Source organism: Erinaceus europaeus, chromosome 4, assembly GCF_950295315.1.
Source record: "Erinaceus europaeus chromosome 4, mEriEur2.1, whole genome shotgun sequence".
NCBI lineage: Eukaryota > Metazoa > Chordata > Mammalia > Eulipotyphla > Erinaceidae > Erinaceus > Erinaceus europaeus.
The window spans coordinates 142,773,992-142,792,118 of NC_080165.1; the positions used below are offsets into that span (position 1 = coordinate 142,773,992).

The window sequence follows — 18,127 nt, forward strand, 5'->3', positions numbered from 1 at the left end:
AGAGAGAGAGAGAGAGAGAGAGAGAGAAAGAGAGAGAGAGAGAGCGCAACACCATTTGCCCCTTGGGAAGCTTCCTTCCTGTGGGCTCTCCCATGGAGTGGCTTGAGTAATGTGTGCACCCTACCTAGTGAGCCACCTGCTGGCCCTGAATGAGGTTTTCTTTGCTCAACAATTCTGTTAAAGTTTGCTTGTTGAAACACTTTCCTGAGTTCACAATGGAATCCTGTTGCCACTTCACAAATGAGGAATATGGGTGAAGTAGGAAAATTAGACAGGATTGGTGTATGAGTTGTAATATTGATAATACCTGCTTTGGGAATTATACCATAAGGATACTTTATTTATTAAAATTTTCAGTTGTTTGAGGTGGCCGCATGCCACAGCACTCATGGGTGTATCCTGCGCTTGTGAGCCATGCACATCCCACCATACTTCCCTCCCCTCATCACTGGGGCTTCAGCACTCCAGGATGACTTCTTCAGATAGCAGAGACAGACTCCAAGGAGAGAGACAGACACCCACAGCACCAGAGCTTTCTTCCACATGGTCAGATCCGGGTCATACACATGGCAAGGCAGCGCACTATGCAAGGGTGCTACTCTGCCAACTTCTTTCACAGTGAAAGGACATCGTGTCACTGGAAGCCCATCCCCTTTGCCTAAATAGAAAAGAAAGCAAACTGAATAGCTTGGCTTAGTGACAATCTTCATTTCAAAGGTTCTCCAGACTAAAAGCTTATTCTTCTTGTAAATGACTTCTCCCCAGCCATATTCAGGGTTCATCTAGGTTATAAACCATATCTCCAATTATTCATGCAGTTCCCGATTGGGTAAAACTTAAGTATCAAAAGTGCTGAGGGGCGAGGTAATAGCTTAAGCACTTCTCAGCTTATCCTTTATCTTGGAGATGTAGATAGGGAGAAATTGGGAGCAATACAGCCGTTGAATAAGAACTGTGGCGGGCATCCATTTACGTCTCTTAGGATTGGTTGAATAGAGTGTGGTCTGTTGAGTATACTTTTGATGTTGTTGCCAGTCTCTCTCTTTCAGATGGGCACATGACACTATCTGAAGAAATACTAGAAACACCCAGTAAACACTTCTCAAATGTCTATTGTTAAGCTGTATTGGGGTGACCACATTTTGAGGATTGGCTTTCTGCTTGGCTCTCGGTGATAGTCGAGTTACATATAGTGTATCTGTGCGCCGCTGACTTGGAGAGGTTGGCCTGTGTAAGAAGCGGTATTTTTCGAGGCCAGCACTGTGGCAGTTTCCTCTGTTTGGACATGGAGGGACTTGCTGTAAGAGCTCAATACCATAGGTGGTTTTTAAAAAATATTTATTTATTCCCTTTTGTTGCCTTTGTTGTTTATTATTGTTGTTGATGCTGTTTATTATTGTTATTGATGCCGTCGTTGTTGGATATGACAGAGAGAAATGGAGAGAGGAGGGGAAGACAGAGAGGGGGAGAGAAAGACAGACACCTGCAGACCTGCTTCACCACCTGTGAAGTGACTCCCCTGCAGGTGGGGGAGTCAAGGGTTCGAACCTGGATCCTTAAGCCGGGTCCTTGCACTTTGCACCACCTGCGCTTGACCCGCTGTGCTACAGCCCGACTCCCCCAATACCATAGTTTTAGAAACACGGCATAAGTAGTACTACTCTGTGGGAAATGGATGAAATGGATGCTTTCTTTTTAATATAAGCAACAGTTACTTTATTTTATTGGGGGGTTAACAGTTTATAGTATGGTCTTTAACACATAGGCCCAGCCTTTCATCTCCCCTAGATCAGTGTCTGAGAGACACACAAGGACCCCAGTGTCCCTTCATTCTGTTCCTGTCCCTTCTTCCCCAGAGTCCTTTGCTTAAGTTCCATCAGTAAGTGAGATCAGTGGGTATTGGTTTTACTCTCTCTGGCTTGTCTCACTCAACATAATGACTTCATGGTTTTTTAACAGCTGCATAGTACTCCATTGTGTGTATATGTACCACCGTTTCCTTAGCCATTTGCCTGTCATTGGGCATCTGAGTTGCTGTCAAGTTCGGGGTATTACAGACTGCAGCTGTGCACATTGGTGTGCACAGGTCTTAGATGTTTGTGTGTGTTTCCCACTTGGGTAACTAACTCCCTAGGAGAGGGATTGATAAGCAGCAGTTTTAAGAATATCAGACATGAGGACATCTCTTTGAACAGTTTCCTTCTTCAGAGTTTGCTTTCTGGAGCAGAAGTAGATAGCGTTATGGTTATGCAAAGAGACTCATGCCTGAGGCTCCAAAGTCCCAGGTTCAGTCACCTGCACCACTATAAGCCAGAGCTGAGCATTGTTCTGGTAAATAAATAAATCATGATATAGAGGTTTTTGTTTTTTGTTTTTTTTCTGGTATAAGAACAAAATATTTAATAGTTCTCTGAAGAGACTTATCTAGAAAGATTTTTAGTTTAGTTTTTTTCCTTCAGTTTTCTAAATATTCCAGTTTATCTTACATAATTAGTTTATCTATCATCTTTTCATTCACTAAGTGAAATATATTTTCCTCTTGTAAATGAGAGACAAGATGCACAAAAATTTGAGAGAATTGCCTGAATTTTTTCCTAGGACAAGTACAAATGTTCATGACTTCATTTGAATTAAACTTTTTTTTTTTTTTTACTAGATAAACAAATTGTACTTGATGAATTTACACATCCCTGTGTCCACACAATCTTTGTTGGGGAGTAAGACTTCTCTGCAATACGCTCTTCTCTGACCTTTAAATATGAATGCACCAAGAAATAGAATTCATCCTTTGCTCTGAAAGTTCTGTAAGTTTGTAATTTATTGGTACCAGATCACACTACATCTTAATGCAGAGGAAAAGTCCAAGAATAGGAAAACAATCACTTCATGTGAAGAAGAAAAAAAATGTGACTTCCCATCTGAGACACCTGCCTTCATCTTAACCACACACTCCAGTAGTCGACGATACACAAGTTGATTCAGCACTCGTGCCGTGAGAAGACAAACTCAAATGCAGACTGTGACAGGCTCAAGGGGGGGAGGAAATAAAAGGAGTCGCGCTCTGGATAACAAGGCAGCGTGTGCCTGTGTAGCTGGGCTTCTCATTACCCCCAGCCTGCCTTTTCAGAGACAGACAGAGACAGTGAGAGAGAGAGAGAGATCAGGAGATCGAGATCATCACCCCAGTGTCATGATGCACACACGTAGTGCCAGGCTTAAACCTGGGCTGTACACATGGCAAGGCTCACAGCCTATTCCATGAACTCTCTGGCCTGAGTTTTAGATACTTCAGCATTTTCTGCTTTTTTTAAGATGCTATAAAGCATCTGGGAGACTAATGCCTGAGGCACCAAAAGTCCCCTGGCACCACCATAAATTGGAGCTGGGTAATGCTCTTGGTTAAAAAAAAATGTTGGAAGTCGGGCAGTAGCGCAGCGGGTTAAGTGCAGGTGGCGCAAAGCGCAAGGACCAAAAATCCCGGTATAATCCCCCGGCTCCCCACCTGCGGGGGAGTCGCTTGACAAGCGGTGAAGCAGGTCTGCAGGTGTCTGTCTTTCTCTCCCTCCTCTGTCTTCCCCTCCTCTCTCCATTTCTCTCTGTCCTATCCAACAATGACGACAATAGTAACTACAACAATAAAAAGAAACAAGGACAACAAAAGGGAATAAAGAAATATTTTTTCAAAATGTTGTAAAGGATACTGTTATGACAGTTGGTCAAATTTGAATATAAATTGTGTGGACCAGTATTAAATGGTAGTTGACTATGTAAGAGAATGATTGTCTTAAGAAATAAACATTGATATATTAAATGGTGAAGTTACTGATTTCTGTAATTTACTTAAATGGATTGTAAATCTCAAGAGATTTGCAAAGCAACTGAAACAGTAATAAGTGCTTGAAGGTATGAGAATTATAATATTAGAACTTCCAACTAACTTAGGAAGCAAAAGTAAGGGGCCAGGCTGTGGTGCATCTGGTTAAGTGCTCACATACAGAGCGTAAGGGCCCAGGTTCAAGCCTCTGGTCCCCATCTGTGGGGTGGGGGGCTTCATAAATGGTGAAGCAGGGTTTCAGGTGTCTCTCTGTCTACCCCCTCTTGAGTTCTCTCTGTCTCTACCCAATAAATGAATAAAAAGAAAACAAAGTAAATGGGGTAATGTCAGAAAAAGAAACAATTTAGCCATGACTGCATTTATCCAGATGTGCTCCATACAATTCTAGGCGCTTCCCTCCATTTATTTATTTATTATCTTTATTTATTGGACAGAGACAACCAGAAATTGAGAGAGTAAGGAGGCGATAGAGAGGGAGATAACAGGTACACTCAACTAGGTATGCCGCCCCCCTGTTTATGTATTTCAAACATCAGAGGCCTGTTCAGCTCTGGCTTTCAGTGGTGCAGAGGATTGAACCTGGGACTTTGGAGTCTCAAGCATGAGATCTCTTTGCATAACCATTATGCTATCTCTCCTGCCCAATTCCAGCTATTTGTAAGTATACTACTGTGTGTGTGCATGCGTGTGTGTTTTGGGTTACAAGATTGTAAGATTCCAGTGTATAGTTCAACACCACATCCGTATACTACCTCTTAATCACTACAATGACTGTATGGGGCAGGATTAAAAGAACATGACCTTCCAGGATTACAAAACTAACATATTTCAAAATTACAGTCATTTGATTTCCCAGGTAGTAGAAAAGAAATTCTATAGGTCAGTTTAACTTCTAAACCATCCATTTCAATTAACTTTCACATGTTATCCCCAGATTTTAGATTAGTGGAAAAACAAATTATCTTACCTAACTCAAGTAGCTAAGTGACTACTAAAGTTTAAGCCTAGAAATGGAGCTTGAAGACATCCTTTAAGTAAAATAAGTCAAAAAAGATAAAAACTTACTGAATGATGTCACTTGCAGTTGAAATGTAAGGAATAAAGGCAGAGAGGGAAATCACAAAGCAAAATTTGGACTAGGGGTGTTGTATTACACCAAAGCAAAGGACTCTGGGACAGGAGAGGGAGGGAGGAAGGTGGAAAGTTAGAAGGAGAACATAAGATTGGTAGATTTACTAGCTTTGGTTTTCTTCTTCCTCGGAGTAATTTAAAGCTGCTTTTTGTGCCAGATTTAGAACATTACCTATTGTATTAGCTTCTGTCTCCTTTGATGATGTAGCCATTCTGTTTTATCGTTTCCCAAGAAATATCACTAAGTAGTAGTGGTAATAAATTAGTATAGAACGATGGTAGAAGCTTATTTTAAATGTAGAATAAAATTGTCCATATAGAATTTATGGATTCCACGTAGCCAACTCTTTGAGGGGCAGGCAGTTAGGGTTCCTTGTTCAAATACCACTTTGGGGCATAGCCCTCACACAGCTTTAAATTATGTTAATATAGGTCTGACTTCTTCCTTCCTTCCTTCCTTCCTTCCTTCCTTCCTTCCTTCCTTCCTTCCTTCCTTCCTTCCTCAAGATGTGGCTGGCTTGTCCACAGAACTATTGTACAGCCTTTGGGTCCAGTTCTTTTTCCTTTTTCTCTCTCATTTTTATTTAGAGACGACAAGCCAAAGTCTCTGTAGTCCTTCTGCTGTGCTGTCTGCAGGGTAATGCCCAGTTTGTTCCCACGTCGTGCTGGGCTGCTTCTCTCTTAACGTAGACTTCTGTCTCCATCCGTCCTTCAGCAGTCAACTGTACCACCTCCCAGGCTCTGCCTCTTCTCTTCCTCTCTTCCCCTTTCCCTTTTCTTTTCCCCTTCCCATATTACCCACGCCTCATAGTCGCAATTTCATCATTCTCAGGCCAACTTTTTTGTTCTTTTTTTTTTCTTTTCAAAAATATTTATTAAGAGAAAAAGGAGATACAAGGAGGGAAGGAGTGGGAAGGGATGGGAGAAGATAGAGAAGTTCCTGCAGCATTGCTTCACTGCTTGTGAAACTCCCCCCACCCCAACTTTTCATTCCTTTAAAAAAAAAAAATCAATATTTATGAGGAGGGAAGGACTATGCAGTGCCAGGAATAGAACACGGGACCTCATGCTTAGAGTCCACTGCTTTACCCTCTGTGCTGCCTCCTGGACTGTAGCTTTCCTGTTCTTTGAGCAAGACAGAAAGATCTTAGTTCTCTGGTGGATTCTTGTCATGCTGGGGTTTTGAGTCCAGGCTAAGTGGACATCAAGACACACACTCTCCCCTTAAAGCTCTCTTAGGCCCCAGTCCTGGGTTCCTCTTAAAGATGGAAGGAGAGAAGCATTAGAGACTGAACGCTACGATGACCTGAGGTCACGTACTAGACCTTAGTTTTCCCCTCAGCATCACTGGGTATTAAGACTTGACACCTGCCTGTCTGATAAATGCAAGTGGGGTCTTATTGTGGCTGTCGTCTCCCCAGCTTTTACAGTTCTTATTGAGACAGCACTGCAGGGCATATGTTCCAGTGGTACAGTTTCAGACCTCACCACTCCGCGCTCACCCTCAGTGTAGCGGTAGACTTTGACTTTGTTTCTCTGGATCCCACATGTCAGTGGGCCAGCTGGTTCTGGTCCTCCTCCTGACTCGCTTCACTTAGTGCGATCCCCTCCACTTCCATCCATGCTTTACAAATGGCGAGATTTCATCTCTTCTCGTAATCAAGTGATAATTTCATTTGGTAGGTGATACAAAACGCTTCTGTTATTGGACATTTGGGTGGTTCTGTGTGCTGACTGTTGTAAATAGTGCTGTAGTGACTGTGGGTATGCTCTGCAGATAGGTGCCAAGGAGTTCTGGATCATATGCTAAGCAGTACTTTCTGAATTTTCTAAGTAACTCCCATACTGTTTTCCATAGGGACTGAGCCAGCTGACAGCCAGCAATGTCCAGGGCTCTTTTCACTCCGTGCCCTCACCAGCACTTCTGTTTCTGACCTTTTTGATGTGGACACTTGTCATAATTACTTCGATTTACATTTCCTTGATAGATAGTAAGGGATGATAAGAAATTCTACGTTCCTGTTGGCGGTCTCTGTCTTTGGAGAAGCATTGTGTTCTGTTCTCTTCCCCACTTTTGGATGGGACAGTGCTTTTTTGTTATTGCCGGGGCTTCACTGCTCAGGCAGACTGTTTTAGACAAAAAGATAGAGTGAAACTTAAGTGCAGTGTGGCCCAGGCTTAGATGTGGGCCCTGTGCAAGGCACAGGAGAGGCAGTGGCCAGCTGCCCTGGGAATTCTTCATGTGCCTTGGATGTTAGCCCTTTGTCAGATGTATATTGTGTGAATGTTTTTCCCATTTAATGTAACACAGTTTAACCAATATCTTCTTGAGCTGTCCGGGTACTTTTTAATTTTATTTATAACTGTCGATCCTTCTGTTTTCCTTGCTTTTGAAGCCAAGTCATTGAAGGCATCCCTGAAGTCAGTATAATATCACCGAGTGTTTCGCCTACACTTTCTTTCAGTGTAGAGTTTCAGTCTTTAATCCATTCAAGACATCCAGATCTTGAATCCATTCTTTATTTTGCAATGTCCCTATGTGCTTTTAGTATTAATGTTCTCATTAGAAAGTCTTAGGACAAATTTTCTTTTCTTTAGCGTTCCGGGAGAATTTGAGGTGACTCGGTAATAAGACATTTGAAGGCTTTTAAGAACGCACCAGTAGAACTACCTGCTCCCGGGCTTTTGTTTTCAGAGAGAGACACAGAGAGAGAGAGTTCCCACCAACACTGCGCTGTTCTGATTTTTGGTGGTGTGGGGACATTGAACTTGGGACTTTTGAGCCCAGGAACGGAAGTCTCTTTGTATAACCATTATGCTAGCTCCCCCACCCCTCAGGGAGACCTTTGGCCACTGCTTTAATTTTCTTGCTTGTGATTTGTCTGTTTAGCTTTTTTTAAATTTCCTCCTGATTCAGACTTGGGAGGCTGTTTGCTTCTGAGAGTGGTCCACTTCCTCCAGATTTTCTGATTTAGTAGCTCAGTGGTGTGTGTGTGTGCGGTAATCTCTTATTCTTTGCATGTCTGTGCTGCCTCTTGTCATTTCCTGCTTTGCATTTTTGATAGTATTTATTAGGGCACTCCCAGTTTTTCCTTAGTGACTGAGGATTTGTTGGTTTCATTTTAATAAAATTATCTTATTTCTGGTTTATGTTGCAACTATTTGTCAGTTTGTTCTTTCAGCTTTATTTTTAACAATGGGAATTTAATCTTAAACACTTTCAACCTCTCTGTTATACACTTCATAGAGTCAGGACTTTGTCCCATTTGCTATTACCCTTTGCCTTATCCACGAGTATACCGTATTAAAGGTTCTCTCAAACTGTAAGAATAGCTGAATTCTCTTAAAATTGTAGGGAAAAAAATAATTATCTCTATGTTTTCCTCTGGCCAGCCAAAATGCCACACTTTATGAGCATCAGTCAGAAGTGTTGGTTAGTGATCAGGGCCAGCAAGTTGGCTCTCTTGATAGTGTGTCTGCTCCTGCGTTGTCACGGGCACAGCCCAGTTCAGGTCTGTCACCCGCCACACCGAGGGAAGTGCTGGTGTCTCTCTGTGTGACTTGGCCGGGGTGGTGATGGGCACCCCCTGCCTGGAAAATGAGTCGACTAGTCTATGAGCAATGTGGGCGATCTAGTGACTTCACAGCCTCGGCATTTTTCGTTTCTGTCTGTTCATATTAAATTGAAAGTCAGTGATCAGTAGGAAGACGTTAACAGGCAAACTCACCGCTTACTACAGTGGTCCTCATATGAAGGAATCATAACCATCTAAGAAAACTAGAAGCACATTCTTTAACCACGATCTCCACTCACACTCACCTATATAATCTTTCAGACTATTAGCTAGTCAAAGAAAGGAATGGGCTTGTTCTCCCTCTCACTGTCCTTCTGCTAACGTGAGTGTGATATAATCTGATTGTGTCAAAAGTTCAAAAGGGAAAAATGGAAGGTAAAATGAGCTGAATTGGCACTGTGCCCTCGACATTGTACCTGTAAGCTTGATATGTTGTTTCAGAGATTAACTTTATAGACTTCCGTACCCAGAAGTATGAAAATTCTTAGGGAACTCTTTTCACAAGCTTGATCTTAACATATTGAATAAAGAGAGCAGCTAATCCCTTTTGTAAAGTAATTTGAGAGGAGGGAGTTCAAAATGTAAAATCTCACCTGCAGAAAACACTCAATTCTGTAAAGGCCTTTCTATCTTTAGACACTTACAAAGACTTAATATTTTAATGCGGAAGGGTGAACTTGGTTAAAAAGCCAATGGGTGAAATTAGAGAGAAATAATCCAGTGCTTTCTTTCTGGGAATTAGCATCCTGCTCTCCAGGGGACCTAATTTTTATTCCCTGTGGGGAATGAGTATACTCCTCTGTATAGCAAGCCAGGATCTCTAAATATAAGCTTGACTTTTAGTATAATAAGAGTCTTGTTAGGTGCAGTTTTGCTCTTAGTCATTAATACAATGAACAAATGTTGTGGTTACCTGGGAAAGAAAATTCAAGTGCTTTTAAACCTCTTGTGAGATTCGGTTTCATGACTGAAACCTATACAGTGTTGTGCCCAGTAGCATGTGTGGAAGATCTCAAGCTATAAGGTGTACAACATAGAGAAGTTAATACCTTTGGGGGGAAATGGAGATCACTACAAAATGGGCTTAAAGTCCTGAATAAAAAGCTTTTCTTGTGCTAAATGACAATTACCTGTGGCATTCGGTTTAGCAAACAATTAGGATTTCCTTGGTGATTTTTTTTTTTTTATCATCATGGTGATGTCCCTGTGTACAAAGCAGGAAGCTAGGGAGTTGGGCGGTAGTGCAGAGAGTTAAGCACAGGTGGCGCAAAGCGCTAGGACCAGCATAAGGATCCTGGTTCGAGCCCCCAGCTCCCCACCTGCAGGGGAGTCGCTTCACAGGCGGTGAACAGGTCTGCAGGTGTCTGTCTTTCTCTCCCCCTCTCTATCTTCCCCTCCTCTCTCCATTTCTCTCTGTCCTTCCCAACAACGACATCAATAACTACAGCAATAAAACAAGGGCAACAAAAGGGAATAAATAAATAAAAACATTTTTTTTAAAAGTAGGAAACTAGTCTTTCCTTCCGATGGCATTTAACTGTTGTGTTTTTTTTTAGCTCGTAGTTTTGCAAGTGCAGCTACTGAAGAGAGTGTGTCTGTGGCAGTGAGTGGCCGGGGTGGTGGAGGAGTGGGCATAGCATTGGACACTCAGGCACAGATCCCAAGTGGAAACCTTGGTATTGCATTTGCCGACTCTTACTAGTAAATAAGAAGAAATAAATCAGTCTGGCTCTCTTTTTTGCTCAGCTGGTTTATGTTGGTGTATGAGATTGAACCTGTGACTTTGGAGTTCAGACTTCAAAGTCTCCTTGCATAACTTTTACACTATCTTCCCCCACCCAAAAGGAAAAACAATGCTTTTTTTTTCCTTCCTGAAAGGATGAGGATTTGGAGTCTAGCCCTCCTCCCTCCCCCAGCTCTCCACCTACAGTGAAGCAGGTCTGTGGGTGTCTATCTTTCTCCCTCTCTGTCTTCCTCGCGTTTCTCAGTTTCTCTGTCCTACCAAACAAGAACAACAGCAGTAACAATAATAACCACAAGGGCAACAAAATGGGAAAAATAGCTTCCAGGAGCAGTGGATTTGTAGTGCAGGCAGGTAGCACTTTAATTGTGACAGATGATCTCCGTCTCTTAGAAACCTTGTGATACTGCATGCATTTAAAAATCTCATCCTGATAAAATTCTGTTTGTATAAACAACTCATAGTTCATCATAAAACATTTTATATTGGGTTTGTTTTATTTTTTTTTCTGCTATTTAGATTTTTCTTCTGATAGAGGGTTAGACGGAGTGAATTAAGAGAAGAGGGAGTGGGTGGAGAGAGGACAGACACCTGCAGCACTGCCGCTACCTCTTGTGAAGCTTCCCTTCTGCTGTAACAATGTTTTTGTTACTTTTAGAAGTCGATCATTATTCAGTCAATAAAAGAAGTCGACAAGTGGCGGTCAGGGTCAGGTCGTGGAGCACAGTTTGAGCTCCCCGTGTGCGGGAGACACTTCACTGATGACGCAAGTCTGCAGGTGTCCCTCAGAAGACACACACACTCGACTGGAGGGAGCACCACTTAGCTCCCTGGCTGTTGGTGCTGCTGGGGGTCAGGCCTGGAGCCTTTGTCCGCCAGGTGCTCTAGTAGCTTCTCGGCGTCTTCCCTGTCCCTGTAGATTTTCTTCTGTTCCTGTGGAATCTCCCAGTCCTGGGCTTTACGTTTTTGGTTTTAAACTTGCCTTCAACTTGTAAAACTGCTTGTCTTTGAGTCCTGCTGAGATCACAGTGCAAATTAATCCTTCTCTGCTACTTTCAGGCGTATTAAGAATACCGCCTTAGGGCTGGGAGATAGCATGACGGTTATGCGAAAAGACCCCCACGCTTGAGGCTCTGGAGATCTCAGGTTCAAACCCCAGCACCACCATAAGCCAGGGCTGAATAGTGCTCTGGTCTTGGTGGTCTCTGTCTCTTTCTCTCAAAAAGTAAATAAAAATATTCTTTTAAAAAGGAATAATGCGGGAGTCCGGCGGTGGCGCAGCAGGTTAAGCGCAGGTGGCGCAAAGCACAAGGACCGGCTTAAGGATCCGGTTCTAGCCCCCGGCTCCCCACCTGCAGGGGAGTTGCTTTACAGGCGGTGAAGCAGGTCTGCAGGTGTCTGTCTTTCTCTCCCCCTCTGTCTTCCCCTCCTCACTCCATTTCTCTCTGTCCTATTCAACAATAACATCAATAACAACAATAATAATCACAGCAATGTTAAACAACAAGGGCAACAAAAGGGAAAATAAATAAATATTTTTTTAAATTGAAAATTAATAAAATATTTTTTTAAAGAATTTTATTTAAAAAAAGAATAATGCATTTCTTTTATTCTGCAATGTCTGAACTAGTCTAGTGCAAAGTACAGTTTTCTTCCCTTGCGAGGATTATATATCGAGGTATTATCAAAACTAGATAGCAGTCAAAGCTACCTCCCCTCTATTTTTAGTTGACATTTTTATAGCTCACTGAAATAGAAGAAATGACCTATGTTTGTGACTAGTTTTAGCTGGAATGACATCTAAGTATGTGTGTATTCATTCTTAAAGTGTAGCTAATGTAAACACCATCCTCTTTAGCAGTAAGCCAAATTTTCTGTTAGAATACAGTGTCATCATAGTAACGTTATGATTTTCTTATCTTTAAAAAAAAAAGCAAACAGATTTATTTCATGAGAGAGAGACACCAGGGAGGTGGGGCGAGGGTAGACCAAGGCAGCTTGCTGGTGTTTGCCGCGCCTGAGCTTGAACCTGGCACCTTGTGCTTGTAAGCGCAGGGCTTTCCCCTCTGCCTCTTTTTCTTAGCTTACCTTAAGGTAGCTGACTTGCTGTATTATTCATTTGGTAGCTACCACCACCCATCCAAACCACCCCCCTTTGGCGTCTTATAACATGGGCTGGGGAAACAACATAATGTCTGTGTTTTCATGGTTCAGTCCCCGGCACCACCATAACATAAACCAGAGCTGAGCGATGTTCAGGTCTCAGGCTCTCTCTCTTTCATGTAAATAAATAAACATTTTTTTTTAAAGGCTAACGTCCTAAACATAGATTTCAAAAACAAAACAAACAAAAAACAAAAACAGTCATAGCATGCTTCAACTTGAGCTTAACTTGTTTTTATTTGTTTCAGACAAATCTACCTATTTTCAAGCTGAAGGAATCCACTGTTAGAAGAAGATACAGTGACTTTGAATGGCTGAGAAGTGAATTAGAAAGAGAGAGCAAGGTAAGGAAGACTCCAGCAACTTGAAAGTCAAACACTGCATATTTTCATGTTTAAGGTACCTCAGGGAAATCATTTTAACAGAGTGGGTAAAAGCTAGCAAAATTTTTTTAAAAAATTAGTTCACTTTCATTTTTTTTTTCATGGGAAATAGGTGTTGTATTTTTTCTTCACAGTTTTCTTCCCCTTTTGTCTACTGTAGATGACCCAATTGAAACCTTCGCTGATGTTCTCAGGACTTCCTCACCTTCCTGTCTCACCTCCTTCCTCCCTACCCATGCAAAGTTTCTTTTCCTCTATATATCTTGTGTGTCCGTGTGAAGCTGAGAGGGGGGTCTGTGTTCACCAGGGCCTTGCTCTCAGCCGTGTATAGTAACCCGTGTACATACCAACAACAACAAAAAGTGAATCAGTAATCTCGTGTGGGATATGTTACTCGTCTTCTTTAATTATCTTTATTTATTGGATAGAGACAACCAGAAATTGAGAAGGAAAGAGGCAATGGGCGGGGGGGGGGGGGGGGGAGGGGAGACAGACACACACACACACCTGGTAGCCTTGAAAAGCTTCCCCCCTGCAGGTAAGGACTGGGAGAATGTTTCAGTTCTTCATTTGGGAGCTGATTTTGATCTCTGCACTTTCCTCCTTAATAAAGCATCATCTATAACAAGTGACACCAACATTGAGAAGCGTAATGAGAAAGTTAAAGCTTTGGTCTGATGAGTTATTCAAACACTTAATGATATTCAGGCAATACTTGTATTTGCTTTTAAGATTCACTTATTGCAAAAGAGCTAGAAAGAAAGAAGCCAGAGCACCCGCCACTCAGGGACATGCAGCCCTGAGGGTCCAACTAGAAGCCTGAAGCCCCGCGCTCGGCCTGGCGTTCCCATGACTTAACAGTCTCCCCACAGAGCTTTTCACTTACTCCTTTTTGCATGTGACCTGTTCAACAGCGGGAATGCCTCTTCTTGTCCTGCTGCACAGACTTCCACAACTCGGCGTCAGTGAACACGTTCTCGCCCCTTCTCTCCTTGTGCTGTTTCAGGTCGTGGTCCCCCCGCTCCCTGGGAAGGCTTTTTTGCGTCAGCTTCCCTTTAGAGGAGACGATGGAATATTTGACGACAGTTTTATTGAAGAAAGAAAGCAAGGACTGGAGCAGTTTATAAACAAGTAAGTGTTTTCTGCACCTAAATTGTAAGACCTGACAGTGTTCACATGACTCCAGGTAACACTAGTAATTGAGATGTGAGGCTGAATTGTCCCTGCCTTTCCTTTGGCTGCACTCTAACTTTTTGTACCATTATTAAAACACGTGAGAATTCTACAAGTTGAAAATCGTCATAAATACTCACTTAAGCAACTAAGATGAGTAGCTTTGTGTTGACCTGAGTTTTGGTTTTCTTAGTTAATTTATACAAATTACATTTAAAATCACAACATTAAGAAATACAGTTTCTGGGAGTCACGTGGTAGCGCAGTGGATTAAGCACAGCTGGCACAAAGCGCAAGGACCGGCATAAGGATCCCGGTGTTCGAGCCCCCAGTTCCCCACCTGCAGGGGAGTCGCTTCACAAGCAGTGAAGCAGGTCTGCAGGTGACTATCTTTCTCTCCCCCTCTCTGTCTTCCCCTCCTCTCTGCATTTCTCTCTATCCTATCCAACAACGACAACATCAGTAACAACAACAGCAACAAAAGGGAATGAGTAAATAAATATTGAAAAAAATAAAGATACATTAAAAAAAAGTATAGTTTTCCTTATGATTCTTCTGACTCAAGGTGTTAGTACAAACAAGACCTACAACAGACCTGCAGTCGTGTGGTTTGACAGCAAATGGAAGTATTTTCAGCATGTCTTGTATAAAGATACATAATTAAATTTTTCATGGCAAAAGGTGTTCCTTTGAAACTATAAAACCATTTTACTTTACAAACCCGTAAGCTCAAACCAGACTTCAGCTTTAACTTTTATTTTCATTTGAAATACAACCAAGGAATAGGGAGAGTTGCTCATTGGCCCTAGAGCTGACTAAATAATGTCCTGTTAGGGAGAACATGGCTGTGTGATCTGACGTACTAGCAGCACGCCAGCTTTTACCTGGCAGACAGGGAAGCTGCACTGACGCAAAGCCTTTAGCTTTCGCTTACCTGCCATATACAGCACAGCGCATACTTGCCTATGGGAGACGACAGTCCTAGATGGATTTAGAATTTTGAAATAGAAGTCTGGTTGTCCAATCTAATCTTGTGTTTATTCAGTGATGAAAATGTTTAAAAGCAAACAAACAACAAAAACCCGATCTTCAACATTTTTGCCAGTTTCTTCATATTTGAGACTTTTGATCTTGTCTTTTCATTCTTTAAAATGGATTCTTGGGGGCTGGGCAGTAGCGCTCCAGGTTAAACGCACATGGCGCAAAGCTCAAAGACCCTCGCAAGGATCCCAGTTTGAGCCCCCAGCTCCCCACCTTCAGGGTTGTCACTTCACAAGCAGTGAAGCAGGTCTGCAGCTGTCTGTCTTTTTCTCCCCCTCTCTGTTTTCCCCATCCCTCTCAATTTTTGTCTGTCCTGTCCAACAACAATGAAAAAAAGATGGCTGCTGGGAGCTATGGGTTCTTTTTTCTTCTTATTATTATTATTATTTTTAATTTTTTTTTAAATAAAAAGGGAACATTGACAACACCCAACTCCACACAATTCCCACCATCAGAACTTCGTACCCTATCCCTTGATAGCTTTCCTATTCTTTAACCCTCTGGGAGCATAGACCCAGGGCACAGAAGGTGGAAGGTCTGGCTTCTGTAATTGCTTCCCTGCTGAACATGGGCATTGACAGGTCAATCCATACTCCCAGCCTGTCTTTCCTTAGTGGGGCGGGGCTCTGGGGAAGCAGAGCTTCAAGACACATTGTTGGGGTTGTCTGTTGAGGGAAGTCTGATTGGCATCATGGTAGCATCTGGAACATGGTGGCTGAAAAGATAGTTAACATAAAGCCAAACAAGTTGTTGACTAATCATGAACCTAAAGGCTGGTGCAGATAATAGTAGTGCAGATGGAGAGTTGGGCGGGGGGTGTCTCTGTTTTCTAGATAGCTAGTAGGCATATGGAGCTCCAGTGGCGCAATCGGTTAGCGCGCGGTACTTATACAGCTAGTAGGCATATTTTAGTTATGCTCCAAAGGGCCCATGACTATACTAGTTTTTTGGTTTTTTTTTTTTTTTAAAAAACATTTGATATGCAGGTGGATCCAAGTTATTGTCTAGGGAGATGATGTCATGGCTGGAAGAGAGTAGCTCCCAAATATGGGAAAGGTGTATAAATATTGCTGACTGTAAACCCCATCGATTTGATCTGATCTAGGGCCCATATTCAGCTTAGGAACCTGTGTGACTTCTGGATCCCTGTAGATCTGAGCTCACATTCTGTGGTCATGAGTAGGAGTGTTCCAAGCTGCCCCAGTTTCAGGACCCATCTTCCTCAGGTGGAGGATGGAACATTCTCTACTATTGTTGATCCAAGTTGAGGGCAAGGTCCTATGGGAGCTATGGATTCTAGTGCAGGTGGTGCAAAGCACAAAGACCAGCATAAGGATCCCAGTTCAAGCCCCTGGCTCCCCACCTGCAGGGGAGTCGCTTCACAGGTGGTGAAGCAGGTCTGCAGGTGTCTGTCTTTCTCTCCTCCTCTCCGTCTTCCCCTCCTCTCTCCATTTCTCTGTCCTATCCAACAATAATGGCATCAATAACTACAATAACTACAACAGTAAAACAACAAGGGCAACAAAAGGGAATAAGTAAAAAATAATAATAAAGTAAAATGAAATGGATTCTTAGGGGTCCAGATAGTAGCTTACCCAATGGAGCACACATGCTGCTGTATACAAGGGCCTAAATTCAAGCCCCTGCCACCACCACCCCTTCTCAGAGGGAGAAGCTTCACGAGCAGTGCAACAGCGGAACAGATGTCTCTCTTCTCTGTCTTTCTCACTTTCTGTGTCTCTGTCGTCCTTATCAAAAAGAGAGAAAATTAATAATTTCTAAAAATAAGTTCTTAAAATAAATGACATTAAAATAGGTTTCTTATGCCTATCCCAACTAACCTGTAAAGCAGGTCATTGGGTCCTATGTCAGAAGTAGTACAAAGCTAGGGATTAAATGTTTTCTAAGTCACTCCTGTGAACCAAAGGCAAGAAGGTACTGTTAGTTGATCGGGCATGGCTTTAAGCAGTCCAGAGTCACACTTAGCACTCAGCTACTGAATCATACTTGCTTCCTAACCTTAAAATGTCTGTTTGATCCTTCAGCTCCCACCTTTATAAAATCTTACACTAAAACTGATTTTTATTCTTAGGGTCGCTGGTCATCCCCTGGCACAGAACGAACGTTGTCTCCACATGTTTTTACAGGACGAAATTATAGATAAAAGCTATACTCCGTCTAAGATAAGACATGCTTGAACTTTAACAAGAAGAAGCAAGGAAAGAAAAAAAAAAAACTTTCTGTGACTTTTATTGATTGATGTGCACCAGTGAAGAAGTCCTAGCTGACTGCATGCAGCACAGAGACTGGTATAACACGCCTTCCGTATACTAACACTCATGCGCTCAAGTTTGCTTGGTTTGCTTCTGGCAGTTGCCGAGAAGTTCATTTGCTTTAGTGAAAAACCCCTCATTCTAGCCTTCCTGTCCGAATAGCTCCTCCTCACACTTTCATTGTAGCGCACACCATAACCTCACGAACCTGTTAGCCCAGCGTATTCAGCAGTGTCCTAACTAAAGCTACTGACGTGGTCTTACCTGCACAACTTTCTGTGTCATGTTTGCTTCTTGAATCCGACTAGACTTTCTCCCCTCACCCCCTTTCTAAGGTGTGATGGGTGCAGGAGCACCACATCACTGGTTTCCAGTACCCGGCTGTAAGATACATGCTGTGTGCAGAAAGTATCTTCCTTCAGGCTTGGCATACCCTTCACATGAGAGATCAATGAGGGAAATCTTGATATTCTGTAAAAAGGAAAAAACAAAAATCAAATTTATATACTAAAATCATTTGTCTAAAAATTTCAGTTGTTTTCAAATAAAAGGCATTTCTGACATGCGCTGGTTGTGTTGCCTGTCTCTGCTTTCCCCCTTCATGGATTTACTACTTAACTCACTTGTTGAGAGGGATTACTCACTAATTATGCACTTCTCACTCCTGTAACTCCACTCCTCTTTAAACAGTGGTGATATCAATTATGCTGCCATCCTTTGAATGGTGTGTTTTCTTTTCGACAACAACAACAGAAAAAAAGTGATGTACTAAAAAGGGGAAGAAAAAAAAAAGCAGCAGCATTCCTTAAGGC

The 18,127-nt window shown here is 42.4% G+C and overlaps 1 protein-coding gene across 4 annotated transcripts in view; it reads left to right on the forward strand.

Annotated features, from left to right (window-relative positions):
• Positions 1-17,587, forward strand: part of SNX3 (sorting nexin 3) — a 32,630-nt gene extending 15,043 nt beyond the window's left edge. The window contains exons 2-5 of one of the 4 annotated variants that reach the window (XM_060190664.1): positions 12,694-12,789; positions 13,257-13,366; positions 13,835-13,959; positions 17,135-17,587. In XM_060190664.1, the coding sequence (XP_060046647.1) occupies positions 12,694-12,789; positions 13,257-13,366; positions 13,835-13,955 (327 nt within the window). In that variant the 3' untranslated portion in view covers positions 13,956-13,959; positions 17,135-17,587. Of the gene's footprint in view, positions 1-12,693; positions 12,790-12,988; positions 13,175-13,256; positions 13,367-13,834; positions 13,960-17,134 lie in introns of those variants that run through there. The other 3 variants (XM_060190663.1, XM_060190666.1, XM_060190667.1) reach the window with 3 other exon arrangements.
• The last annotated feature ends 540 nt before the right edge of the window (positions 17,588-18,127 follow it).